Source organism: Prionailurus bengalensis, chromosome B4 (assembly GCF_016509475.1).
Source record: "Prionailurus bengalensis isolate Pbe53 chromosome B4, Fcat_Pben_1.1_paternal_pri, whole genome shotgun sequence".
Classification (NCBI taxonomy): domain Eukaryota; kingdom Metazoa; phylum Chordata; class Mammalia; order Carnivora; family Felidae; genus Prionailurus; species Prionailurus bengalensis.
The window spans coordinates 68,366,958-68,388,884 of NC_057358.1; the positions used below are offsets into that span (position 1 = coordinate 68,366,958).

The window sequence follows — 21,927 nt, forward strand, 5'->3', positions numbered from 1 at the left end:
TGGGTGCCTGGGTAGCTCACTCAGTTAAGCATCTGTCTCTGGATTTCTGCTTACTTAGGTCATGATCTAATGGTTCATGGGATCGAGCCCTGAATTGGGCTGTGAGCTGAATCTGCTTGGGATTCTCTCTCTCCCTTTCTCTCTGCCCTTCTCCCACTCTCATGCTCTCACATACACACACTCTCTCTCTCAAAATAAATAAACTTAAAAAAAATGTAAAAAAAACTAAAAGGGCACCTGGGTGGCTCAGTCAGTTAAGCGTCGGACTCTTGGTTTCAGCTCAGGTTGTGATCTCATGGTTTGTGAGTTCGAGCCCTGCATGGTGCTCCGGCTGATAGCATGGAGCCTGCTTAGGATTCTCTCTCTCCCTCTCTCTCTCTGTCCCTCCTCCACTCTCTGTCTTTTGAAATAAATAAACTTAAAAAAATTAAAGATTAAAAATTAAATTGCTCAAAAAATAATTTAGAACTTATTTTCAAAAAATTATCACAAATATGAAATGAAAGAAATTTCCTAATGTACAAAGGCTGAAGGAAGGTCTTTGGGGCACTTGGGTGGCTCAGTCGGTCGAGTGTCCGACTTCAGCTCGGGTCATGATCTTACCGCTGGTGGGTTCAGCAGGCATTGGGCTCTGCACTGACAGCTCAGAGCGTGGAGCCTGCTTCTGATTCTGTGTCTCCCTCTCTCTCTGCTCCCCCCACCCCTGGTTGCTCGCGCTTGCTCTCTCTCTCTCTCTCTCTCTCTCTCTCTCTCTCTCTCTCTGTCTCTCTGTCTCAAAAATGAATACACATTATAAACAAAGCAAAACAAAGGCTGAAGGTCTTTGACTCCAGCAACCTGCATTAGCAATATTAAAAAACTTTTTTACTTAGGAAAAGTATACTAGATGGAAATCCAGTTCTGCATAAATAAATGGAGAACCCATTTGAAAATGGAACTAAGTCCTCACCTGCACTTAATCTCACTTCTCCCTCAGTAAATGCTTCTACCTTCTATGTAGACACTAGAGTGAAAGCCAATTAATCATCCTCAATTCTCTCTCTCCTCTCTCTGCACCTCCCCAACTTGTGCTCTCTCTCTCAAAATAAGTAAATAAATAAACATTAAAAAATAGATTGTAAACTCTCATGTAAATTTTGAATCTTAACCAGGGAGGCTCTTAAGTAACGAGTTTTAAGATTTAGAAGATTCACAATTCTGCATGTCACTCAAAAACATTTAAAACTGTGTGGTCGTGTGGCATGGTCGGGGGTGGGCGGAGGGTAAGATAAGCAGGGAGTGGAGACCATGGAATGAGAACTTCCCAGATCTAAACCACGAAGAGAGTCATAGTTTCTCTGAGAAATAGCTAGAATGTGTTCTTTTAATACTAGGTGTCACTCTAAATGTGCTCTTTGACCCTAGCTCAACCATGGATGTTGTTCCAATTCAGGTTCACATTTTTAGGCGAAATACCAACTCCATTTAAATAGCCTTTGGTGCAGAAGTACTCAGCTCTATTTTCCTTTTCCCTGAATTACCAGGCAAAAATACTGTTCTGATTATAATAATAGCTCTTTTTTTATTATTCCTTGTGTATGAAAATGAAAATGTTAAAGTTAGAGAGGGAAGAAGCCAAACCATAAGAGACTGTTAAAAACTGAGAATAAACTGAGGGTTGATGGGGGGGTAGGAGGGAGGGGAAAGTGGGTAATGGGCATTGAGGAGGGCATTGTTGGCGTGAGCACTGGGTGTTGTATGCAAACCAATTTGAAAATAAATCTCATATTAAAAAAAAAAGAAAAGAAAATGTTTGGTAGGCTCTCTGAGTTTCTTTTTACTATGCCTTGCCAAAGTTCAGTGCTTTATTTGGGAGAAGAGATTTTATTTATTTATTTATTTTAAGTTTATTCACTCTGAGAGAGTGCAAGTGGGGGAGGGGCAGAGAGAGAGAGAGAAGGAAAGAGAATCCCAAGCAGGCTCTGCACTGCCAGCCCATAGCCCAATGTGGGGCTTGAACCCTTGAACTGTGAGATCATGACCTGAGCTGCAGTCAGACGCTTAACCCACTGAGCCACCCAGGTGCCTACGAGAGAAAAGGTTTTAAAAGGATGATAGACTGCTGTTAAAATCTGTTGTGGTATCTTAATACCGCCAATCCACATTGCTGGCTACCTCAATTTCTTGGCCTAACTTCTAAATAGAATTATGAACTCTCATGTCTTAGTTTTTAAAGCCAGTTATTCACAGGACTGCCATCAGTAATCTCTGAAAGTTTCATGTAGTTTGCTACATTATTTACCAGATAAAAATAATGATTCTGTAATTAAGGAAGATAATAAACATTGAAATACTGATCTTCACTGAGTATTTTCACACATATTTCAGTTAAATCTTTTGATACTATTTTAAGGTAGGTATTACTACCCAGTGTTCATTAATGGGTAACAGACTCAGAGACAGTAAATAATGTGAAATTCATATAATTACTTGCAAGACTCAGTTCAAATCCAAGATCTGTTTGACACCTATTCTCATACATTGAGCTTTCTCTCTTAAGGGCATTTGCTCAAGCAGGACTCTAAAAGTGTGTACACAGGGAGCCTGTGTAGCCCAGTTGGTTAAGCATCTGACTCTTGATTTCAGCTCAGGTCATGATATCATGATTTGTGAGATGGAGTCCCTTGTAGAGCTCTGCACTGACCGTGTGGAGCCTGCTTGGGATTCTCTTTCTCCCTGTCTCTCTGTCCTTCCCCCACTCACACACAGCATGCTCTCTATCTCCCTCTCAAAGTAAGTAAATAAGCATGAAAAAAACCCCAAATATGTATTTATATAAAACTTTATTAGTGTTCTAGGAGTAGTTTAGATTTCATCCTTAACTATAAAGCTAGATATGATAAAATGCTAACTTTTTGTTTGTTTGTTTTGGTATATTCACCTGCGAAATGAACACAACTGTTTCTTTTGCTCTACCTGACAAGCATCTCATTAGGATAGAGAGGTAATATAAGTTGAAGCTTTGTAGATTACAGATACCATATAGCCAGGATCCTTGTGTTTGGTTTTTATTATTAGTCCCTAGAGCCACTTGTGTTTTTAGTATAAACTTCTGTATGATGGACTTTCTTGAAAGACAAAAATAAAAAGGAACATGGGCATGATCTGACCAGTGGTTTTAAACCACATAATTTCATGCTGAGATATCTTGTACTTGATTTGATTTAACAAGTATTCATTTTCAAAATAAAATTGTAAAAATAAAATAAAATGATTAAGTTTATGCCTAAGTAAACTTTTTTCAGTTAAAAAATTATAATATTCTTGGGGCATCTGGGTGGCTCAGTCAGTTAAGTGGACTTTGGCTCAGCTCATGATTTCATGGTTCGTGGGTTCAAGCCCTGTGCCAGGCTCTGTGCTGACAGCTCAGAGCCTGGAGCCTGCTTCAGATTCTGTGTCTCCCTCTGTCTCTCTCTGCCCCTCCCCCACTCATTCTCTGTCTCTCAGAAATGAATAAACATTAAAAAAATAAAAATAAATAAAAATTAAAAATTATAACATTCTTATATTTAAATATAGTCCTTTAAAAAAAATCTCTTGAGCTTGGCTAACTTTCCATGATGTCTGGACTAACATTGTATGAACTAAGACTTAATCTGAACACATGTTTTGAAATACTAAATTGTTCATTAGAGGAGGAAGGAGCTTTCTCTGGCATTGATGATAGATACAGACCTTCTCCTCTCCTCCTCAGGAAATCTGTTACAAACAATATCTTAATTATTTAATTTCAGAAGGTGATTGCTTTGGTATACATGGGTTGATCATCTGGAAGGAATTATTGTAAGATCTTTTTTGTCATCTCAAAGTAGAAATGATTATGTTTTTAGGAATATGAACAAAAAGTGTCTCAGAGAAAGACTCAGTCTGACTTTTGAATCTGAATTTGTGATTTATATTTAGTATCATATTTAGAAGCTCAGGATCATTTTCGTATACTCAATTTATACGAAATTCTAAAGACCTTTCAACCTCACTGTCTTCCTGCTCTTCTGAAAGCAGTGTGTAGTATTGAAGCTCCGAGACACCGATCCTTCAGTAGAATCTTGGTGCCATTGTTTCAAACCTTAGATTACGTAACCTCTCTGTTTTCTCATCTCAGAATGGAAATTATTTATTTTTTGAGATTTTATGATTTTATGATTTATGATTTAAAAACATATAATGAAAGAAGTTAGTACTATCTAGTGCATAATATTTGCTGCCTAATATTCATTTATTATGCTATTATTCTCATTTTACAGTATAATATGCTTATAAGAAAATATTGTCTACTCTGTAATTGATCACCTCATTTGACAATGTATTTCCATTTTTTATAAGCATACAGAGAATCACATAGCTTCATGTAATTTCTAATCATTTTAGAAGAATATATATATATTTATATTTAACATAAATACAAGAATATACGTTTAATATAATAAAACTAAATAGAATTTATCTTTAAATATTGTTTTTCTTTTCTTCTTCATTTTAAAAAATGTAATATGCATAAAATTGGACATTCACATTCTTCATTCTAACAAAAAAATAAAAATACTTTTTAAAACAAGGGGATGTTTGTCTTGCCATGTACCATTATAACAACTCCCTAAGAGATGCCAGCATATGTTATGTGGGATAAAGGCTGGTTCCCATTTGATGGAAAGGTTGCCCCTGCACCTCATTATGCTGATTGAAAGACACAACATTATCTAATGCAGCACATGCCCTTATCTGTCCAATTACTTAATGTTAAGATCGCAGTGCATGGTTGGGTATATTCTTTGGATTCAGACAAGTGCATTATAAAATGGATGGTCCCAAATGAAGAATTAGAAGATGTGTTTGTAATTCATTGTAGCCCATTTAATTTTGACTGTAAGAAAGAGATAACAAAAGCATCCTTCAAAGTAATGTGTCATTAAGACATACCCTCATAGCTAATGGATCTGCAGGTGCAGTTGGTGAGTTGATATCCTAAAATGGCGCATTTGGGTTTGTTTTGACAGCTTTGGCATTTATTTATGCCAGATCAACCTAAGAAGGAAAAGAGAAAAAAATACAAGAATCAGCACTTTGATCCTTTATATAGAACATTAATTCTGTGTCTAATGAAGCCATTCTATTTTTATTTAGTTTTCTTTTTAGTCATTTTAGTTATGTTTGATAAAGGAGAGAAATGGTGCTAAGAGCATGTTTTGTAGCTAGCAAGTTACTGATAAATTTATTTGCTATCATTGGTAATAAAAGAGAGAAATATTTTTTTAAAGTAGCAAAAAGTATAGATTTTTAAGCAATGAGGAGGCCTGCATTAAAGTTACTCTCCATGTAAGCACTGTGACATGGCTAGTTAAGTAACTTCCATTGGGATTCATTTGCCTTTCCTGTAAAATGGGATAATTTTACTTCCCTGTATGCTTACTTCAAAGGGCTGATCTGAGTATCCAGTTAGGTGCAGTATGTAAAAATCACTTCTGAGTTCTAGATGAGTCTTTTATGAAGCTGAGCTGCTTCATTCATTCGGCAGACTTTCACAAGTTGGGGGTACTTAACTCATTAAATTAAAATTAGTTGTACATATTCACTTGTTGCTAAATTAAAGAAAGTGCATCTTCAGTACTGGAATCAGATTCTATTTATGTTGCTATCTTTAGTGCTACAAAATTATTTGTGGAAGGGAAAAGGAGGAGCAAGAAGGGTAAGATGGTCGTTCTAGAAATTGGCAGTTAATAGAGGAGGATGAAAAGAGAAGCAGTGATAAAGCCATAGTGATAATTGCACGTTATGATTGAAAAGAACCCATTACCAAATATATTTTATTCTATTTGAAAACAAAGTTCACACATGCATTAAATAGTTTTGTTTTTAATATCCTGAGAGAAACTAGATTTCATCCTTTTACTTAAATGAATAGTGCATAGTTTGTTTGAGTTCTTCATAATTTCACTGTACCTTATGATCATTTCAGTTTGTAACATTCTTTTCTGCCCATCCAACATTTCTTCAGATGACTTATTTTTAGATTATCATGCTTTTGAGCAGTTAACAAATTTACTCCGTTCCACCCATTTAAATTTTTCCTGTTTGAGATCAAAGCCTAGATTCATAAACAAACCTCCAATTTCAGCTCTAGAAGACCCTACGACATTAATATTATTGTGAATTATCTCAGACCCTGTATTGTTTTTACCTGTTATGGGAAGAGCATCAGTTTAACATGGCAGATGCATTAGCAATATTAGCAATCTGTTCCACCAGCGGAACAGATCATTAAGAGTTACAAATAGCTACTCTCATTTGAATATCCAAATATTATGCAGTTCATTTGGTTTTGTTAATGGCTAATCACAAAGAATGTATATTTAAAAGTAGAATAAAAGCAGATGCAAGACTTTAATTGTACTTTTAATCCCTTGGTTTTTCTAGATTCTAGAGCATTACAGTTATAACCATTTGAATCTCTTCCTAAAGATTTTGTTTTAAATCACAATGAGATTTTGATGCAAATTAAATTTGAAAGCTACGTTCATGGTAACTTTATTTCTGTAAAAATGGCTATACAAATTAAGCAATAATTAACAAGGACTAAATAGTCAACAATTGATTTTGAATCAAGGACCTGTCTTCATATACTTCATGGTTGTTACAATTTAGGGTTTGTCATAAGTCGGTGTGTACACTGTTAAAAAAGAAAAGAAAGAAAAAACAAAAGCAAAAAAAACGCTAAAGCTCAAATTGGTACTTCTAAGGAAATTACCTAAGCTTTCAAATCTAAAAGTAAAATTGGCAGCATCGGTTTTTTTCTAAACTGAACGAGTAATTATGACATTGGCTTGAGTTTCTTTTTAAATAATTTTGAGTTCTGTGACTGAAATACAGAAGCACTCTTACAAACATCATTAGGAAATCACTGTTAGACTGAACTCAAGGCAGAAGAACAAATTTAAAAGCTATTTTTAACATGTCACAGTAAAATGATAAATATTGTTTATTCATGATTAATTCAATAATTTTCTATTTTTTCCTAAATATCTCATTAAAATCTTTTAAATGATTTATTGTTAAAAGAAAGTTTACTTTGTTCACTGTTAAATTGCTTTGGAGCCTAACGCTGAATAAACTGCCTTGTGTTAGAGTTATTTACTTCCCTGAAAGGAATCATGATTTGCCCAGGTTTTCTGTTCTTGCAAAGCTGAATGTAAATATACAGTAGCTAGGTGCTCAGATTTTTTTTTAAGTTTATTTATTTTGAGAGAAAGAGAGAGTGCAAGCAGGGGAGTGGCAGGGGCAAAGAGAGAGGAAGAGAGAGAATCTCAAGCAGGCTCCACACTGTCAGTGCAGAACCCAATGTGGGGCTTGAACCCATGAACCATGAGATCATGACCTGAGCTGAAATCAAGAGTTAGACACTTAACCAACTGAGCCACGCAGGCGCCCCAAGGTGCTCAGATTCTTGTCAGTTATGTAGTTATGTATATGTCAATCCCACCTGTGAAAAAAAAAATGCCCCTTAGTTGCTAAAGCTAAATCTGCACATTCAAAGCTAAATGGAGGACATTAAGTCAATAATTCACCTAAGATATAAAACACTCTATTAGAAGGTACAGTTACCTTTATTCCTGCCTTTTATTTTAGCATCATAAGCTGACTGGGTGATCTTTGAAGGGCAAGTCAATCTTGATTTATTGAAGCATGTTAAAGGAGTTTGAAATAAACATTATGAAATGGAGAAAAATTCAATCTAACATAATACACATATTTCATTTTTAGCTCTAAATAAAGAGGTTAATTTTGATTATAATGAAAAGGATTACAGTGAAGTGTTTTGGCAAATAATACTTGATCTGATGAAGGCAATGTTTGATTCAACAAATTGCAGTGTAATAAATTATTCTAAGAGTTATTTTTGAAATTATTTGCCTGTGACCACAATACTTGTACTTAGAGTTAAACACACAAAATTTGATCTATTCATGGATTGTAAGACAGCATGTTCTTTGTTTCTTGTTTCTTGTAGCATGTAGAATTTTAACTTCAGAATATGAGTTATGTGGTTTAAAAGGTTTCCAAGAGTTATTTTAATATCCAGGGTTCAATATGTATTTTATCTAAAGCACTACAATTATCTTTTAACACCTCTGTGCACTCAATTTTTATTTCTAACACTTATGTGGTGACAGTTGAATAGTAAAATAAAATCTCTCAAATTCATATTCATTCCTAATCAGAAATGGAAATCATCACATGGTTTATAGACATAAAACCATACATTTTGTTTCTGTGCAATCAACATACATATCTCAACAAAGAATTTGCACGGCTAACATAGGAGAAGTTGTGAAGTATTTTTCTTTGAGTCACAATTATTTGTTGGTATGTGCAGCTTAGTAAATGAACATGTTACTTTGAGCACTCTGAGGAAGGTATGACTATTTCCATGGGAAGGATGTGGGGAATCCAGGGATAATTCATCTTTCATCTGTTCTTTTTTTTTTTAAATGTTTATTCAGTTTTGAGAGAGAGAGAAAGAGAGAGAGAGAGAAAGAGAGAGAGAGAGAGAGAGAGTGGGGGAGGGGCAGAGAAAGAGAGACAGACTCTAAACCAGGCTGTAGGCTCTGAGCTGTCAGCACAGAGCTGGAACTGGAGCTCTAACCCATGAACCTCAAGATCATGACCTGAGTTGAACTTGGACACTTAACCTATTGAGCCACACAGGTGCCCTTCATCTGTTCTTTAAAATTTTAACAGATCTGGGAATGATATCTCAGACTGAGCCACAACAGTTGCATGTAAAAACACGGACTTCATCCATGTAGCTGGTCTCCAAGTGCATCCAGTACAAGACAAACTATGCTTTATTTATCTGTGCAACTCCAGTTAGATAAGAATCCAATAGTATACAAATCTGATGAGATACAGCAACTACCCTAAAAGATTTATAGGGAGAGAGAATAACATGGAGAAAAATAAAGAAGAGGTCATTGGACTTAGCAATTTGAAGCAATTTTGTGATTTGTGATTTTTTGAGAGAGTGAATTTAGTAATATAAAGAAGTGGAAAACAGATTATGGGTCATTAAAAAGCTATTACAGAGTGAAGTACAAAGCATAGCCATATATCAGTTCTTCTTTGCAGCTCTGTGACAAAGTGTTTAATGGTGTGGAGGGTAAGAAGAAGGCAATATTACAGATAATTTTTAAAGATGGAGAGACCGTAAGGTAGAATCCAGTAGAACAAGTGAAACTGAAGGAAGATCTAAAAAGACAGAAGTGTGGGAGAGTCGGAGTCCCTGATGGGGCAAGGTTCTAGAAGGTATTTAGGAACTGGAAGTGAGAGTACCAGAAAAAATATTAGATTTCAAATATTACCAGATGTTTGGGAGAAACTTTATCCAATGTTAATGCACAGGAGCTATTTAATATTATTTGTAGATTGAAGCATAAAACTAACACAACAGTAAATTATAAGAAGGTCATACGTTTCAAAAGTAAGAGCTGTGGAATATTTTCCCAACAAAATAGATCTAATCTTTCAAAATCATATTAAATGAAAGGACACAGAAAAAAAAAAAAAGATGTGTGTGGGAGGGCAAATTTGCTTTGCTACCCCCTGCTAAAGAAAACCCATACTTTCCTATGGCACTGAATCAATTTTTAGCTTGGCAGGAAAACATATTTATATTTATATTTATACTTATATTTATATTTATACTTATACTTATATTTATATTTATACGTATACTTATATTTATATTTATATAATTATATATATAATATATAATAGATTGCAGCTACTGTGAGGCATTATCATTATAATTGAGTGGGTAATGTGTGCAGCTTGTGTTTCCTAGTGAAGAAAAAATTTATGGTCTTGGAGTACCAGAAAAAATTGCATAACCTCATTTTTTATTGTTTGTTTCAGCTCCTAATGTGGCGCCTTCAGATGTAGGAGGTGGAGGTGGAAGCAACAGAGAGCTGACCATAACATGGGTGGTAAGTATGAATAAGTTGCATTTATTATAGGCTGCTTTACCTACACTGAATCTCAAAACCATTTTGTTTCCTGAAATAATATGGAATAAAAGACAATGCCCAGAGTAAACTGTTTTTGTTTTGTTCTGTTTTGTTTTTGTTTAAATATAATAAAAAAATTGAATTGGCAATTAGGGAAATTATCAACAAGTAGAAGAAACTGAGTTCACCAGAGATTTCAATGTAGATTTTGTCTCCATTAAGTGAATGTAAAGAGAAAATTGAATTTTGAGTGGAAAGCAATCCACTGTTGTTCTGCATATGGTTGTTATCGACATTCATTTGTTGATTTATGCCTTATGAGTTAACTCATAAGGTAGAAATCTAGTGAGTGTACATTGAACACTTTTATTCATGGTCAAGATAGAATCAGAGGCCAAGGATGCTAGCTATCTATTTGTTTTCTTTGCATGACCGTATCTACCACCTTTCTTGATTTATAAGAATTACCTGGAGAAAAATAGGAATTTGTGGTTTATAGAGTAACAATATAAAAGTTATTGCTGTTATTTTTGGTGAAATAAATAAATTGTTCACGATGTATTTTAATTTAAATAAAATGTGAATTTTATTTTTAAAAGAACATAACAAAGAAATACCTTCTATAACCATAGATGCAAAATTTAACAAAATGTTGGCAAATTGAGCCCAGCAAAATACTAAAAGAATGATACACTATGACAAAGTAGAGTTTATCCCAGCAATGCAAAGTTGGTTTCACAAATCTCATCATATTGGCAGAATAAAGGAATGAAACCATAGGATCTTCTCAATAGATGCATAAAAAACACTTGGCAACTTAAAAAAGTCATTTATTTTTTAAAAATTCAAGGTAAACTAGAAATAGATGGGAATTTCCTACACCTGGTAAAGAGTATTTATAGAAATCTTGTAGCTAATATAATGGGCTCAGTGGTGACAGACTAAGTGTTTTCCTTTTAAGTTTGGACACAGAGCAAATATATCCCCTCTTGATGTTATAATAGTCCCCAACCAGTGAAATAGGGCAGAAAAAAAGAAAAGAAAGAGGAAGAAGAAGAAGAAGAAGAAGAAGAAGAAGAAGAAGAAGAAGAAGAAGAAGAGGAGGAGGAGGAGGAGGAGGAGGAGGAGGAGGAGGAGAAGAAGAAGAAGAAGAAGAAGAAGAAGAAGAAGAAGAAGAAGAAGAAGAAGAAGAAGAAGAAGAAGAAGGAGGAGGAGAAGGAGAAGAAGAAGAAGAGGAGGAGGAGGAGGAGGAGGAGGAGGAGGAGGAAGAAGAAGAGGAAGAAGAAGAAGAAAAGAAAAAAGAGCACGAAGTGTATATGTGCAGACAATTCTAGGAAACCTATAAACAACTTTTAAAATTAATAGGCATATTTAATAGAATTGCAGGATACCTAATCAATGTTCTAAAGTCAAATGTTCTTTTATATTTTATTGGTTTGCTGCTAATAAAACTTTAAAAATACATTTATAATGACAATTAGAAAAACATAAAATACATAGACATAAATTAAACAGAAACATACAAGACTTCTCTACCAAGAACTACAAAATAGTCCTGAGAGAAACTAAGGAAAATCCAAATAAATGAACATAAATAGCATGTTCATGGATTAGAAGAATCAAGTAAATTTGAAAAATAAACACAGAAAAACAAAGGTGTAGGATTTCACTACCTGAATTCAAAATTTACTAAAGCTGCATTAATTAAGACAATGTGATATTCCCATAAGGACTGATATATATCAATGGAGTAGAGAGCCCAGAAATAGATTCCCACTCATATGATCAATTAACTTGCAACAAAGGCACAAAAGTGATACAAAGAAAATAACTTTATTTTCTTTTTTCAATAAAAAGAAAAACTTGTTAATGAAAGGTACTGGAATAATTGGGTATTCAACTGGGGAACGTTTACCCAAAAGGAATCTGTATGTTCTTTGGTACTACTCTTGTTCACTACACTAAACTGATATATTTGTCCTTTTCTATTTACACATCAGTAATGTAGTATCAGCTAGTCCAAAGACCGTATCTACTATTATGGTAATATTTCTACCGCAGGGGTATTCTCCTTTTGTTTGTTTTGTAAAAATAATTTTTTAAGCTAGAAAGCAACATTTTTTAAAATTAATGATAGCTCCAATGCTGAAGTATTATGTAAACAAAAATTACTCAAGATCACACAAGTCAGAAATAACTCACATTGACATTTTGGGGTGGTCTTTCTAATCTTCTACATATGATGTCATAAAATTTGTAAAATAAAAACAGAAAGCTGTTTTCTAAGCATTTTTAAACTTAATATTATTTTGCATGCAATTTTCTTTCTTCAAGACTCCTTGAGATTTTATTATGTTGTTTGCATAGAATATCGCAATATTAACTTTCAGTTCAACATGTTTCCATGACATTTGTAATTGCATTTTTGAAAAACAAATTTTATCTTCAAGCTTTATCCAACTTGAACATCTATTTCTGAAGTATCTAACAAACTCACAATGACTTCTTTTCATGAAAATTGTTCATGTCACAATCCCCTATCCAAAATGTTACTTTACTTGAAAAAAAAAGGAAGAAGAAAAAAAATCAATGCTCAGAGCACAAGCAAGAATAAATTACTAAAATTATTTTTTTCCTCAAATGCAAGTCAGATTTTACCTATAGCTGAGTGTATAGTTCCTGTGCAAAAATTGATCCACTGGCCTAAAAGATTAAACAAACATCTTGCTATCTGATTCTAGATAGATTTTGAGCTCGCTGTGGTGTAGTAACCCAATTTTAATTTATAACACTTCTCTGGGTATTCAAAACCCCAAAGATTTAAAAACTTTTGTATCAGCACCTGTTTTCAAAATGAAGTTTGCTTTCTTACCTGAGACTTAGTTTGACCACTAGTGTAATGTATTACAATATGTTGTCTCAGGAGTCACCCAAGGGACTTGTTATTGAGGCACCCAAAACGTTTTGTTAATCTTTTATGACCCAAAGGGAAGTCTATCTCAGAAACCATAATGTCTGAGAAACAATGCCTCTCATCTGGATTTTTGAAGTGAGACAGATATTGGTGGAGGAGAGGGCTGCAATAGTATAAACTTGTCTGCATTAGACATCTATTTATCTAGGTAACATGTTTATATAGGTCCATGTGTAGCCATTAAATATCTTTAGTGTTCAATCATTGCAGATAGTCAAAAAGCACAACCTAGCTCCAAGGGATTTTTAGGAGTGCAAAAAAAAAATAATCAGGTTTTAATTTTTGCAGAAATCAAATCAATTTAAGTAAGTGGATATTTAGCAAAAATTGACTTCATTCAGTGCTGTATCATATTTTATTCTTGGCATTTAGGTTACATTCTTAAGTAAGATTTAGAAATACTGAAAGCTGAATATCAAGTTATTTAATTTGTAGGTTTTAGTCAATGTAACATGCATAAGTGTGGATATTAGGGAAATTAGAATATTCTATTCTTTTATATATGAATTTTTTTTATTTTTTCCCAATATATGAAGTTTTTTGTCAAATTGGTTTCCATACAACACCCAGTGCTCATCCCAAAAGGTGCCCTCCTCAATATCCATCACCCACCCTCCCCTCCCTCCCACCCCCCATCAACGCTCAGTTTTTTCTCAGTTTTTAAGAGTCTCTTATGCTTTGGCTCTCTTTCACTCTAACCTCTTTTTTTTTATTTCCTTCCCCTCCCCCATGGGTATCTGTTAAGTTTCTCAGGATCCACATAAGAGTGAACACATATGGTATCTGTCTTTCTCTGTATGGCTTATTTCACTTAGCATAACACTCTCCAGTTCCTTCCACGTTGCTACAAAGGGCCATATTTCATTCTTTCTCATTGCCACGTAGTACTCCATTGTGTGTATAAACCACAATTTCTTTATCCATTCATCAGTTGATGGACATTTAGGCTCTTTCCATAATTTGGCTATTGTTGAGAGTGCTGCTATGAACATTGGGGTACAAGTGCCCCTATGCATATATATGAATTGGTTTAAAAAAAAAATTGGATGGTATCTGTTTCAGGATAAGATGCAGGCTTGTCAAAAATTCATAATTAGAAATCCTATTCTAAAATTTTTAAATCAAGTCTCTATGGCCTGAGACTTATTAATTTTTTTCCCCAAGGAGTTTGTTTTTTTCTTTTCTGGAATTTTTTTTTCTCCAGTTTCATTGGGATTTGAAAATTCTCTAGCTGACTCTGGTATACTCTAAATTGCAAAAACTAGGTAGATAACTATCAGTAAGAAAAAATGTTCAAACTACTGTGAAACACTAGGTTATATTATCTAATAATTTAAAAAATCACAATATGTACATCCTAGGGATTATGCTTTCAGGATGTACATTTCTATACCATCCTGTTTAACATATGTGTATTCAAGAAACTGTGGTACATTTACTTCATGGTTTTTCCTCAAGATAACTGATTTTTCTGGTGAAAAATTAAAGACACAAATTGCATATTTCTCTTTTTGACTGAAAACGACTAAGTAATGAGTATTTACTAGAACTAGGTTTGTCGTTATTTATAAATAATGACTTGTTAAGGCTGACATGAACTTCCTTATTGGGCAGATGATGTGTGTAATGATAAGAAACTCAGGAAATAATGCCAAACAGAGAACATTCTTCAATACTGTGTCAGACAGGGGCCCACAGCCAGCCTCCTACAGATGAAGGCAATATCATCTCTTCCTTCCTTTTCTCTCTTTTCTCCTCTGACCAGTGTCTACTGTTTGATTACAGGGCAGATATTCTAGAGTCATATACAACTCTCTTTGTTTTAGGTTCTAGGCATGAAAGTAAATGAAACTCACAGAAACTCTGCCCTCATGAAACTTATATTCTAGTAGTTGAGAAAGATAATGAAGTAGATAGATAAGTAAATTATATAGTGTGGATCATGGTAGTGTTACAGAAAAGAAAATAAAGCAGGGAGGTGGGGTGTATGGGGTGTTATGGAAATAGTCTTGAAATGGCAGATCTTGTGGCCAGGAAAGACCACAAGTAGGTGATTTTTACCTCAAGAAAGTGAAGGAGGGAAGCTTCTGATGTATGGGAGAGCATTCTAGGCAGAAAGAATTGAATGTAAAAAGGTCCAGAGTGAGAGCCCCCCTGAGATATTCCAGGAAGAGAATACTTAGTAAGTAAAGTCATTACTTGTTTGGGCATGTTTTTGCCCTGGCATTTTTGGGCAGCACTAACTTATGAACATGTTTTTTTTAAGTAATTTTTTACAAAGAACATGCTTCCATGTGTATTGTTATTATTATTTGCGTTGGATTTCCTCCTTATTAATTATATTGCTCAAACCTATTTAATATATCAATTTCTATTTAGCCTTTGTCAAGAGAATACCACTACGGCAACAATTTTGGTTACATAGTGGCATTTAAGCCTTTTGATGGGGAAGAATGGAAAAAAGTTACAGTAACTAATCCAGATACTGGCCGCTATGTCCATAAAGATGAGACCATGCGCCCTTCCACTGCATTTCAAGTCAAAGTTAAGGCCTTCAACAACAAAGGAGATGGACCTTACAGCCTCACAGCAGTCATTAATTCAGCACAAGACGGTAGGTAAAAGACCTTACTAACATGATGAGGGAAGATAAACCTAACTCTCTGGTAGGTATTTTGTTTGCTGTCTTTCAGGCCTTACTTGCTAAGATCTTTTCATAGTACTAGGCATTTAGTAAAAGAGTATTACTTTGATCAAAACTAAAATGTCATTCCAACCATTTAAAGACAAGAGTACCTCCCAAATCTTTTTCATCCTTTAGATCATGTCCATGATAATTAGGAAATCTCCACTAAAATAATTGGCTTTGGACCCCTGTTTTTGGCTTCTTGATTCTAATTGTGAAGTGAGAAATTCTCCATACTTGGTTGGTACCTTAGTATGTCTGTGCATTCACAATGCTTACTACTTACAAATTCCTTAACATATACTTTTCTGGGGATAAAGTTTCCCCTTTTAACCCCCAAATTGTATAATTATATCCTTTATGTAACTTCTTTGCCATTTCAATAGAGTGCTGAAATTTTATTAAAGGGAATCTAGGCATAATTCTATGAAGAAGGAGTCAGAAAGTTGAATTTTTTTATTGGGAAAGGAAAAATTTGTCTGGAGAACTAGTTAAGGGGAAAAATATATAGATACTGGCTCTCTTTGTTTTTCTAGAAACTTTATCTGAACTGAGAATGCTTTTAAAAGACTTTATATGTCTTTGATAAATAATACATCGTTTTGGATTAAACATAATAACATCGATTTCTGTGATTTCCTATTTAAGCTACTATGCTTTTTATTGTTTTCCTATTAAAGAAACATAAGACCTCCTTATTATACCTCCGTACTCATGAGCACTATGTAAACAATTAATGGCTAGAAAAGCAAATGGAGATTCCATTGCCTTCTGACCTGACCACATTTGTCCTTGGCCAAGTTCTCTTCACATACGTGTGAGAAGCACAAAAGGAAATAAAACAGGAAATACTCCTCTGATCTCTTAGAGGAAAAACACTCTATTCATTTGCCCAATTTGTGTTACCTTCTACTTCAAAATACACATTTAGCTATCAGAACTCACATAACGCTCTTCAGCCATACAGTTATTAGCTTCCCTACTTGTTAAAATTTAATGTGTATTCCCATCATTCCATGATCTTTACTTATAACACAAACATGAAAGGCAATCTTATATATATGGTTATATATACATGTAGGTGCACACACACACACACACACACACACACACACACACATGCTTTTTTTAAGTTAACTAAATACATGGAGAGAATAAAAATGGAAATTATTTAAGTTTATAATCAAGTCAGGGCTTTCAGACCTGAGTAATAATTCTTACATTCTCTATACTTATTCTGATTCAATAGAAAGATGGTAACTTGGCTCAGTGTTACCAGTTTGAACAATCTGAGTATCCCCCACAGAAGAAATGAAAGTAAAAAGCACTTTACAAGTTATCTTCTCACCCAATATCTACTTTTTAGTGCCTTATTTGATGCTAAAGTAATCAGGCAAAGGGCCATGCTTGTCATCTCTGTAGTCATGACCATCTGCATTTAATTATATTTCTTTCCTAAATGTTTCATAAGTCTCATAAAACCTGCATGTGCCGAAGCTTGTATAAGCGTTCCTCTCTTCTTCTCCTGCTAGGAAATCAATCATAGTGCTACACATTAACCTTGATTTAGAAAGGCAACAATGTTCCTGTGCAGGACATTTTTTACACAAAAGAGGATTATGGTTTGTTAATAAAAGACAATAAAAATTGACCATTCTTGCTTAAAGATTTCCTTAGTTTCTTTGTGTAATTTTCATAAGGGATGTAAATTACTTTTTATTTTTCACTGAACAGAGACCTTTTTGATACATACTTGACTTGATGCCCAGTTGGAAGATTAGACTTATAAAAGCTTTCCTGAGCACAAGAAGCAGTGGATGTCACAACTTGTTTCAAAGGATCTAAAAAAAAAAAAAAAAAAAAAAAAACTTAGCTTAAACATAAAAGAAAAGGAGAGAAGTATTCCTGTGTATCTGTACCTTATGTAAATACAAAGTGTGAGTGAGAAAAATGAAAATTAAATGTAATGAACAATTTTAATAATAAATACCAAATTTCCTATTTTTGATAATATAGAGCTATATAAATATAATGAATTGAATGTGCATCCACAGGCTTTCTTAAAGCAGATTAGTACAGAGAAATACAAAAAAATAATTAGTACAGTTCTTGCTCACAGATATTGGAGAAATCCGTGAAAGAGTTTATATTTTGTAAAAGTGTGTGTGTGCATGTGTATGTACATGTGCATGAATATATTAACATTCATGTAGATTACTGTGTGTCATCATATATCATTGCTGACCATGAAATAAAATAATATTAGTAAAACCAGAGAAAAAGATAATAAAATTACTGGTCTTGTTTTATTTTAGAAATACGAAAACTTGAAAAAATATTAAAATGTAATTTTAATCCATTCATACAGCAAATGGTGCTATATGAATATAAGCACCTTATATAGGAATGTAATGTTCTCATCAAATTTCAGCTCCCAGTGAAGCCCCAACAGAAGTAGGTGTAAAAGTCTTATCATCTTCTGAGATATCTGTTCATTGGGATCATGTTGTAGAAAAAATCGTGGAAAGCTATCAGGTGAGTTCAATTTTTATTAAACTATATACATTTATTCAAAAGTTTATTATCGTAAGTTTTCAAATATGTTGTCCCTTTGAATGTTCTGTGGCCATTAATTTATGTGGCAACTAACACTATAATCTCTGTGTCTAATATGTTGGGCATTTATAAGCTAGTTGTTAAGAGTAAGGCGGAGATTCCTAACTAGCTTATCTAGGAGAGATACAGAGTCCTGTGTGTTGACGAACAGTTGACTGAAATAAAAACTAAGGTAATAACACCCATAGTTAAATGAGATCTCTTGAGACATTCTCATAAACTGTTGCCAAATTTAAAAAGTTTTTGGAAACCATTTTGATAATTTATAAAAGCATCCTTAAAATGTTTATTCTATTTGTCTCAGTAGTTCTACTTTTAATGGTCCCTATAAAGGAAATAACTATAAATATACCAAATATGTGTCTCATAATGTTATCTATGAAGGTAGAAAATTGGCAACATTCGAAATGTCCCAAAGGAAATTTTCCTTGAGTTGAGTCTTAAAATACCAGTAGGAATTCACCAGATACAAAGGGGAGAGTTTGTCTTAGTTGAAGGGAAGAAGACCTGGAAAATTGAAGCTAGAATGATAGTCGGGCCTTTAATACAATACTAGCAAAATTAAGACTTGATTGTGCAGGAAATGTGATATCATCTCATATGTTTAATTAAGCACATAGAGTGAAAATTAGGAGGAATTGGCAACATCTGATATTTGCAGACGAGCAAATGGATGCCAGAGTTTCAACAACTTGCCTCAGCACAAATTAAGTGTCAAATCAGTATCTAAAATTCAGCTTTGATGATTCAAAGTTCAAGGCTTTATGCCAAACTGCAGACTCCTTTCTGTTTTAGAAGTGAATGCCCTTCTGAAGCCATGGGCGCTGAACTGCGCACACAGCCAGCTTGCCCTCTCAATTCTTGTGCACCTTCCTTCTTCATCTGTTGGAATATTAGCTCTTTGAGGGCAAGATTTTGTCTGTTTTTCTCTCAGCGCCAAGAATAAGTGCTGGGCACAGGGTAGGCACTAAACAGGTATTCAGGCTGAATAGAGCCACAGTATTATCAAATCATATGTTACAATCTGGACTTCTCAAAGCCATGTTTCTGAGATGTGACCACAAAACCAACCCAAGATTTTAAGTTTTAAACATGTAAATATCAGGAAGCTTTTTTTCTTCAGTAACATAGGTTATGATTTGGGTACATGTCAAAGTGTCTTCAGATAATCTTTGCAAGGGTTCAGCTGAAGCTATTATGAAAAGAGTGGAATGGTAGGAATGAACTGGAAAGACAGTATTCATAACTTATTAAATTGACCTTGACATTTAAAGCTAGTAGGAAAGGAATGGGAAAAATAAAGAAATTCACTAGGCATTACAAACCCCTATAATAAACAAGTCCAAGGTTTCTTGGGAGAAGACATCAGTATTTGGAGCTTGAAAGTCATCTTGGACCATAGGATTTTTTTCTTCTTTCATATTATTCATTTTTAAATAATAAAAAAAGAGAAAAAAGATTATTTAAAATATAACTCACTCATTGAATCAAAATGCTAAATTTATATTTTACTTTGTTTAAAACATTGACCTAGCATTGGCACCAATGAATTTAGGCAATAACCAGAATGTAACCTTTTTTGATTGGAAGTAAACATCAGTTAAGGATTTTCAATGAAATAGTCCATTAAAAATAATAGTTATCAGATAATATTTTCTCAAATGATAATTTCAAGGAAAATGTATACCATTGAGGAATTTAGTTTCACAGATATCTGACTTTCTGTAACTCCATATTAAGTAGAAAACAGTGAGCTCTTTTGCTGAGCAGATGTGCATTGATATCTCAACTCTGTTCACTGAGGAATTTGATACAAAATTTATCTGAAATTTCTGAACCTTGGTTCTCTTACCTGGAAAGATGAGAGAGTAATCATGCCTCATAGAACTGTTGTGTGGAATGAAATCAAAACATTTAATGCCTTTCCCTGTTCTATGTCATTGGACATTTGAAGACAGTGATAGTGATGATAATGACAGTGATGAAAATGATAATGATAATATTGATAAGAATGATAACATTTGTTGAGCCTTTATGATGCTCAACAGCATTGGAGTTTAGAAATATTTGTCTGCGTAATAATTAGCATAACCAGATTTGAACCTAGGTCTTACGTCTCCAAATAAATTTAAAATATTGGACATAAATCGCAAAATTATTGTTTCCAGTTGTTCTTTCTTAAAACCTTTTTGAGTTGTTGACACAGAACCTTGAATATCAAAGAGACAAGCATGAAAGCTTAAAAGAGAATGTCTGTAACATTTATTCTCCTGTAAGAAAATGCCCCTGTATAGGGGGTGGGGGGGAATTTGACTGACTATAATGTGGTTATTGTTTCTATTCTAAAATATTATGGGAGAAGCCAATGGTTTAACAAGATAGATGATTGAGAAAACTAATACCCCAGTGCACTTCCTATAAAAATGTACTCAGGGACAAAGTTATAAAGAAACAGAGAAAAAAAAGTAACACATTAAGAAAATAAAATAAAAACTGGAGAAGCCCGAGTCCTGTGTGATTGACCCCTTCTCAAGGTTAATTTCCTGATATTTCAAGTGAGAACTGTGAGCAGTTGAGTTTAAAAATAATCTCTTCCCTTGTGGTTTTAAAATGTATCTCAGTAGAGTGTTTAAGTTCTACTTATTTTTTCCTCTTGCCTAGTTAAAGAGCTCCCCACTCCTAACCTTAATGGTACAAGTTTTTCTGCAGTGTAGGAAAGGTGTATTAGAGCTTTGAGCTCCTGCCCAGAATCCACAAAAGACTTAGTTTGTTCACCCAGCAGGTACAACACCCACTTAACTTAATGTAAACAAGCATAATATGCTATCAGGAATAATGAATGCAAAATCTCTTAACAATTGAATTAGAGATTAATGCAAATAATCAGTTTCACAATTATCTTAAAAGATTATCAATCCTGAGTAATCTCAGTTTTTTAAAGGTTAATTGATTATAGCGAGCATATTTAGGAAGTACTAATATTTAGGAAGTACTTCATTTTCTTATTTTGGATCTTGATCTCCCCAAAGCAAAGTCTGACACACAGGTGTGGGAGAAGGTAGTGTTTTTGTTGTTGCTGTTGTTGATCCATTTGTTTTAATATGATCCTGGAGAGCAAAAAATGAGGAAAAACAGAGTGAAGAGGAAAAGGGGAAGCTTGGATAGACAGATGCATATCTTTTTGGCAAACCCTGTTGGCAACTGGTGCTCCATCTCTTGGGATCTTTGAGGACCTTTAGAATGTGGCTTAGAATTGCCCTACCTGGGATAAAAGGGGGAGCATTCATCCACTGCTGCCCCCCACTGGTTAAGGGTGGCCCCATCAGCATCACCTCCTCTCCCACTTCCGTGGACTGTGGGACAAGTTTCACATCGCAGCATCAAAGACATCCTGGGACTGGGAGTGCGAGGCCAGCAGCACTAGCATGGGTCAAATGCTTACTGGTCATGCTTAGGAGAAGTACCTAAGTGAAGCCTCCATAGAATTGGTTGGTCCCTGCACCAGTGGCTGGAATAAAAGAATTTTGAATAGCTCCCAAATGGTGTAAGAATACGGATTGGAATGATTTATATTTTTGCTATTCCTTTCCCATAGAATATTCTAATAATCAAAG

At 34.3% G+C, this 21,927-nt stretch overlaps 1 protein-coding gene across 3 annotated transcripts in view; it reads left to right on the forward strand.

Moving 5' to 3' along the window:
• CNTN1 (contactin 1) overlaps positions 1–21,927 on the forward strand; it is a 365,959-nt gene that overhangs the window by 290,815 nt on the left and 53,217 nt on the right. For all 3 annotated transcript variants that reach the window (XM_043563335.1, XM_043563337.1, XM_043563336.1), the window contains 3 exons: positions 9,946–10,016; positions 15,391–15,625; positions 18,129–18,232. In XM_043563335.1, coding sequence (XP_043419270.1) covers positions 9,946–10,016; positions 15,391–15,625; positions 18,129–18,232 — 410 coding nt within the window. The remainder of the gene's footprint in view (positions 1–9,945; positions 10,017–15,390; positions 15,626–18,128; positions 18,233–21,927) is intronic.